Below are 8,024 nucleotides of genomic sequence, written 5' to 3'. Positions count from 1 at the left end.
GAACACAACCTAAGTTGATTTTTGTTGAATAAAAGTTTAAAAATTTTCAAAATGAAAGCATTGCTGGTAGTTTCCATTGCTGTAGCTGGGATATCAACATTGCTGGCTATAATAGCACTTGCTACTAATAGCTGGTTAAGTTCCTCAGTTGACTCGCTTGGCCTTTTTAAATATTGTGTGACTATTCGTGGAGAAACTAACTGTGTAGACATCGAATTGTCGTTAAGTAAGTATATCAATACTGCAAGACTATAAAAATTTAAATATACTACCCTACCATTTGATTAGATTTATTAAACTAAGTTTATATTTTTTTATTTAAGGTTCCAAACAAGTACAGGCGACTGTTGCTATGCTGATAATCGGAATAATTCTCCAATTTGCATCTACTTTAATGCTTGCATTTTCTATGGTTAAAGATAACCAAAAATTCACCAAAATTGGAGCAGTGTGCTGTCTTATAGCGGGTAAAAAAAATAAAATTCCACATTTATTAAAATTCTTAAGCCACATGTTGTTTATGACAAACAGAAAAAGTTATTTTTTTGTTTCAAAAAAAATTAAACAAAATAATTTTTTTTTATTTATTTATTTGTTTGTTTAAACATTTTTTAGCTGGGTTTTTGATTGTTGGTGTGGCAGTTTACACAAGTCAACCGGGATTTACTGAACTGGCAATATGGGGATACAGTTACGGCTTGGCTTGGGCAGCTCCCATACTATCCATTATAGCTGCTATCTGCGGTTTTGTAGCGAAATAATAGAAAACAGATATATTTTTAAAACTTGTAATTTTTCATTTTAATTTCTAAAAAATATAGCCAAGATAATTTAATTAATTTAAACCCTTAGACAGTTATTAAAATGTAATTTTTTTGATATCGTGATTTAAAATAAAATATATTCAGTTAACAATAACTTTTAATTGATTGAAAAACCGTTTTTTTTTTAATTGTGCGTTTCTCATAACGAGTAAGTTAAAACAATTATTAACTAATGTATGCGGGACTGTAGTCTGAACATCCCAATATTAGTTTATTAGTTCAGTAATGAATACAATGTGACATTAACAAAATATTATTTAGGGCTTGTGGTCACTGTTTTGTACCATAAATTAATAAAACTACAATATTTATTTTTCTAGGCAGTCAATATACACATTTGTTTAACTTCAGGTTACATAGAAGTTGGCTTAATATTAGCTTAAAAGTTGGGATAAAATTATTTTTAATTTTTTCAATCACAGCCGCGTTAGTTTCAACGGTACTAGCAACTGTCGCTCTAGCGACTACGGAATGGATTAGCTTTCTTAGCCTAACTTATGGTCTGTTTCAATATTGTTCGACAAACTTTGGAGAAAAATTTTGTTTTTCATATGACTTAGAAACAAGTAATTTGTGGAATTTTTGCTTGTTTTCCTAAACTGAATCAATCTCTTTAATTATGTATCCCTGCTAAGTGGCGATTAACGTCTTCAAATAAGATGATATCAGTATCTACTCCTGATTGGTCAATATCACATGAGCACTCGGTAAAATAAACAAACCGATATCGCCACAAGGCCTACAAGTTACAAAACAAATAAAGGCATCCCGATACTTTGTAAGTAGATACTCTGTGAAGTTGACTTTAAAAATCTATTTTTGTGCTTTATAAACATTACAGGAAATGGACAAGAAAAAACGACCATTGCATTTATAATAATTGGTATCGCCCAACAGTTCGCATCGTTAGTTGTGCTTGTAATATCTAACGTTAAAATGAACTTGAAATTTACCAACATTGGAGCTGTAGGTTGTTTTATATCACGTAAAATAATTAATCTAACTGCAAACTATCCAGCTCAAAATCTTGATAAAAATGATAAATACTCTGGGTGGTTCAATTTTGAAAATAAAAATCACTTTTGTATGACTCGAACCTGAAGCCTTGTGAACACGTTTTTGTATCCATCACCTTGAGAATAGGTTTATGTATTTTTTTGGATAAGAGTGCTAAACCTCACAACGGCTCAAGAGCGACACCATGTGGTCTTAAACTAACCATAAAAAGTTTCCAACCAATGTTAAATAAACATTTTCCCCAAAAAATTAAAAATAAAAACTTTAAAAACTTTTGTTTATAGCGCTTTTATACACCATTGGAATAGCAGTGTATACAAGTCAACCAGGTTTTACTAATCTTGGGTATTGGGGATATAGTTATGGGTTAGCCTGGGCTGTCCCTGTATTTTCCATACTTGCTGCTGTGTTTGGTGTGATCGCAAATAAATTTCCATAATAATAAAAGTTAATAATTTTTATTTATTGGTGCTTTATATTAAAAAAAACAAAAACTATGTGTTTTACGTAAAGTTTTATATATGTATAAAACAAACGACCCCCGCGGCTCTAATGCTGTAGCGCCCTCGAGTAATGTCACATAAACGATATAAACTCCCGCTGAACCAATACTGAATTAGTAGCTTAATAATCGAGCAGTTATAATAATATCCCATACTAGCATGAGCAACCCAAGACTGGGTCGGGGTAACAAAAGTTACTCTATGTTTAACTGACAAAGTCGACCTTTTCACGATAATAAATAATTTTTTTAAAAAAGTTTAGATATGCTAAACAAAATCTATAATAAAAATATGGAATTTAATCACAATTTAAAAAAAATATTTTTGTGCTTTAAAATAGAGGTATATTAGTTTGTAATAGGTTTTAGAATGTTAAAGTTTTAGTAAATCAAATTTTAAAAATAATTAGTGTTTTAGACAAAAATGTTTATTGTATACGGTTTAAAATTTACCAAAATGTTAAACTTATACAAAAATTTTCTTGAATAGCTAGGTGAAAAAATATTAAAAAATATGAAAGTTTCGTTGGCTATTTCGATTTTTGTATCACTTATTGCAATTTTGTTTGCGATAATCGCTATAGCGACAAACAGTTGAGTGGTCACAGAGTTACAGTCGTCTGGGTTGTTTAAATACTGCGTCAATACAATGAGACAGAGAACAAAGTGCAGAAAAATTGACACCTGGAACAGTAAGTCAGCCTATTGAAAGTTTTAATTAAATTAGTAAATTTACCTACGCAATAAAGTAACCACACGACAATAAACCTCTAAAACACCCCATTTTTCGTTAAAGTAAGGTGTTATAAACGGTATAAGCTCCTGCTGAGCCAGCTCTCAATCAGCAGCTTAATTACTTGACAATTACAATTTAAATACCCAAATCTGCCGTAGGCAACTCGAGACTGGGTTAAGGTAACTGTTGTTACTTTCTGTTTAGGTTGTGAAGTCGACGTTTCCACATCAAAGACAAATTTATATAAAAAATAGATACACTCGAATCGAACAAAAGTTTTAGTTAGATCTAACATTATTTTTACATTACAGGAAGTGAAGCATTTATGATAATTGGAATTCTCGTTCAGTTTCTTACAACAGCGTTTCTAGTGTTGGCTCACTCTCGTGAAAAATCTAAGTTTGCCAAAATGGAAGCGGTCGGATGCATCGTCGCAAGTAAAAAACAATTATTTTAATAACATTTGAGTAACATTCAATACAAATTCTTGATAGTCAAACACATTATCAATTTACCAAATTTATTCCAAATGGCCTTTTAACGTTAAAAAGTGCTGCATAAATTTAATGACTTAAACAATTTTTATGTACTAATGTGTTTAGCTTTATCATTTGTACTTGCGATGGCGATATTTACAAGCCAGACTGGATACGATACATAACAGAGGCTGCAGATTGGGGATATAGTTATGCTTTGGGCTGGACGACTTGTATTCTAACTATCATAGCCGGTGTTTTTGCTATTATTGCTAAATAAAATAACATTTCAACCTGAAAATCTATATGGTTGAAAATTTGATCTTAAAGTGTACGAAACTTTATATATTAGTTTAGCATTTGCATATCATTAGCAATTGTTTATTATATTAAAAAAACATAGTGTTACATTTTCTGATAAAAATTTGCCCATGGACTTTTTTAAATTTGTCGCCAAAAATAAACAATATGAGTGCATATTTTCTGTTGTTTTTCATGTACAGATTTACATTTAAGCTTGATATGATTTTTAATCATGTCGTTTTATTATTTATAGTCTTTAAACAAACCTCTTGTGTAAGATTAAACACTTTTCAACACATTTACCTGCGAATTTAAATAAAAATAAGTTAATTATTCACCAACAGGCAAAGACGGTAGTTGATATATTTAAATTTCAGTGTAAGTGTGGTATAACAAAGTTTATTGTTTAGTATAAACTAGGCTTGAAACTTAAGAAATTTGTTTATCTTAGTGATTAAGGAAAATATTAACCTAGTTTAACTACAAAAATGTATATGGCAAGTGTTTTATAGAGATTTAAATATTCAAACAAAAGAAGTACTTAACAAAATTAAGAAATATTTTTTATATGCTAACTTATATTTATATGAATGTTAAAACCATGTTTTAAATTTCTAAAGTACATTTTTCAGGATAAGACGAAAGCATTAAGTTTAGCCATTCCGTCTTTACTTGGAATATTATTCATATGTTTGGCTCTTGGACTTGACAATTGGAACGTAACTAATCAAAATGTTAATCAATCTGAAACCCAAATTAATGGCCTTTTTCATGCCTGTGTTTGCAATAGCACAAAACACCACAGTAAGAATTATCCAATAAATGTAATACGTATAACCATTATTTCTACGTGTCACAGTTATATTTAAATTGCTTTTAAGTTCCTTAATTTAAACTTAATTATATTGTACCTTAAATTTTAAAATAATTAAACGAAAATACTTAAAAAAGTTAGTCAAATATTAGTTTTATTAAACTTGTAAAATGTATATATTATAAGACTAACTTCCTGATGCGTTTAACGTAACTTCAGGAAGAAGAAAAAGGGGCATTTGTTTTTGGCCTTTCCGTCTTTGTTTAGAATATTTTTCTTATGTTTGGCTTTTGGACTTGATAACTGGCATGTAATTAATCAAGTTGAAGTACAGTCCGAAACTCAAATTTATAATATTTTTACCGACTGTGTTTGCAATATCATAAAAACACCATAGTAAGAACATATTTGTAATTTTTATAATTTTTTTGTATATATATTAACACTGTTTATAGCGCCTTACTTAAGAAAGCTACAGCGTGAGAGCGGTAGGAATTAAACCCATTATCTCATGAAGTGAAATTAAATTTTTGATCATTACACCATGCTACAAGTCCATATCTTAACAACATTGAGTTTTTGTTTTTTTTATAGGTGTATAGTTTTATTTATTGGAATGTCCGTATATACAGGTAAGTATAAAAAAAATGCAAGCTACTGCTGGGGGCCAAGTCTAGGGCTAGGCTGGACAGCGACTCTTTGTGTTGTTTTAACTTGTGTTTTGGTTGAGACTTATCAATAAAATATTTGGCCTATCAACTTTTTTTACAGTATTTTTTCTTGTGTAAATGTTAATACATTTAAAAGCAAATATATGTGTTATTCAATTTGATTGCCTTTAAGTTTTTTGGGCCAAGATCGAGTGCAAATTAAATTTAAAATATTTGGTATATTTATTTAAAAATAGCAAAAAAAGTTTCAAAAGTATAACAAAGAAGTATAAGAGTCTTCAAGTTAAGAATTGTGTCACGGCAAAGCAAAAAAACAATTTTCTGATACCATAATTAATTTTGCTACATTTAAAGTAACAAAGTTGTTGTTTATAATTTAACTTTAGCTATAAAGCAGCTAAACGTTTATTAAATTTAAAAAAAATAAATGTAAAATAATACAACAACTAATTGGCTTGTAATTTTAACATGTTTTTTAACAATAAAAATATTAGTACGAATATTAAACTTTTTTTTGTTAATTTTAAAGAACTTTTACGCTCTAAGTTATCTTTATGTCATACCAGCTATAGTAGACTAGTGTTTATTTTGTTGTTATATTTTTTTAAAACTTAAAAGCTTACGTGACATAAAACTTTTTTTTGTAATTGTTAAAAACTCCTTGATTGTTTTTATTTGTTATACCAACGCACACTTAAGTAAATTTAAAAGCTAATACAAGTGTATTTAAATTAATACTTTATTAAATTTTCTATATATTGGTCTTAAAATTTTTAAATTAAAAAAGATCACGCAGTTGAATTGGAAACTAGGTCTAATAAAAATTTAAATATATTGCTATGTTTTTGCAGCATTGTATTATTATCTAAATTCAAGTAAAATGAGCATAGTTTCAAAAATTAAAGAAAATGCTGAAACAATAACGTACGGGTCGATAACTTTTTTGGAAATACTAATTTTACTATCTGCTTTGGCAACTGATAAATGGATTGTAGTGAAAAATTCAAATGGGTTACTATACTCTTTTGGTCTTTTTGAAGACAGTCTTGGAGAATTAACATTTAACACCTCCAGTAATAAAGTTATAAGTAAAATGTGTAACTTATAGTAGGTTAACCCTATTTTTATTTTAAATTTGTAAAAAAAGTTACAGAAATATTTGTATTTATCTCTAAAAAAACGTTTTACTACCCTGATTTTGTGGTTAATTAGTATAACAAACCCCATATCTAACTTTAAAGTTACATACATAACATACAATTATCAATTAACTTTTAGAGGCAGGAGCAGCATCCGCCACAACCGCATTATTGATGACTGGACACAATCTTCACTTTAGGCACATGTAAGCAGTTTGTTCAAACAAAGGTTAAGATAACGTCCCAAAATATTTTTTTAGGGTCTTATGGGAAAAAAGCAACAATTTCTTTCTTAACTATAGGGATGATATGTTTTATCTTTGCTCACATAACCTTAACGATACTTTACTAATATAAAGAGGATTTAATCGGACTCACGCTATAATTTATAGCAGATAATAGCATTTTCGTTAGAACTTCACTTTATTATTACAAACATTAAATTTGTAATATTGTTTAACATTAAATTTGTGATATAGCTGTGGCTTTAGTTATTGGAATGTCTGTATATACAAGCAAATGTAAAAGGAACTACAGGGGACAAAGTCTGCGGCTTAGCTGGACAGCAACTATATGTGTGATTATGACGTTTCTGTAGGTTAAGAGTTACCGATAAATTAATTACGATAAAATGTTACATCATTTTTTATTACTAAACTTGCTTTTGTTGATATATTACATTTGATTTCATTAAAAAATAAGTAATAAAAATTTTTAGGTAAAAATTATTTAAAATTGCAAAAAAATAGTATTAAAATGCTAAAATTTAACAAAATTGAATTTTTATAAAAAGATGAGAAAAGAACAACGATTTCCAAAATTAAAAAAAATGCATAAATCTTCGTGTACGGGTCAATAACTTTTATTAAAATACTAATTTTACTACTTGCTTTGGCAACTGATAAAATGAATTTTGACAGAATAGCCAACTTGTTTTTGATATCTTGAACTTTTTAGTGACTGCCTGGCGATTTAGTTTGGAATCAGGGTTAATGACTACTTTATTATAAATAAAATTAACATTAAAAAAGAAATGTAAATTATTTTTAATGATTTAATAGATTTTTTTAATATAAGACTAAATTTAAACTTTTTTTGTTTAATTCGGAATATGAGATTACAGTTACTTCAATAATTTTATAACCTTTTTCTTAAATAAAATTTTTATTTTTGTAACAAAGCTGTATCGACTTTTTTAACTATCGTTTACAAGTACTTACTATGCGGTTTTTTAAATAGTTAAAAAATTAGCTTAATTTAAATACAAACTTTACAAATATTTGATTATACTTGAGTTGCGTTATTTGTATTTGTCAATTAATATTTTAATTGATTAACAGTTTTAAAAAAGTGATTAATTATCAGTAAACAAAAAACTTTTATTTAAATTAGGCACTTAAAACAACTTTTTTTTAATCTAAACTGAAACAATAAAAAATGAATAAAAAATTATATATATTTTATCTTTGCATGTTTTCCAAAATAAAGGGTATCAGTATAATTATTTATCTTATAATTTCGCCTAAACATTATATACTTGTA

The 8,024-nt window shown here is 28.0% G+C and overlaps 1 protein-coding gene across 1 annotated transcript; it reads left to right on the top strand.

The window, feature by feature from the left end:
- LOC145745860 (uncharacterized) lies at positions 1-913 on the top strand. Its single transcript, XM_082564034.1, has 3 exons — positions 1-226; positions 324-467; positions 616-913. The coding sequence occupies exons 1-3, from the start codon at positions 52-54 to the stop codon at positions 759-761; spliced, it is 465 nt and encodes a 154-aa protein (XP_082420160.1). The 5' UTR covers positions 1-51; the 3' UTR covers positions 762-913.
- Positions 914-8,024: the final 7,111 nt, after the last annotated feature.

Source organism: Corella eumyota, chromosome 3 (assembly GCF_963082875.1).
Source record: "Corella eumyota chromosome 3, kaCorEumy4.1, whole genome shotgun sequence".
Lineage (NCBI taxonomy): Eukaryota > Metazoa > Chordata > Ascidiacea > Phlebobranchia > Corellidae > Corella > Corella eumyota.
The sequence above is the reverse complement of the archived record's forward strand: the minus strand, read 5'-3'. Positions and strand labels throughout refer to the sequence as shown.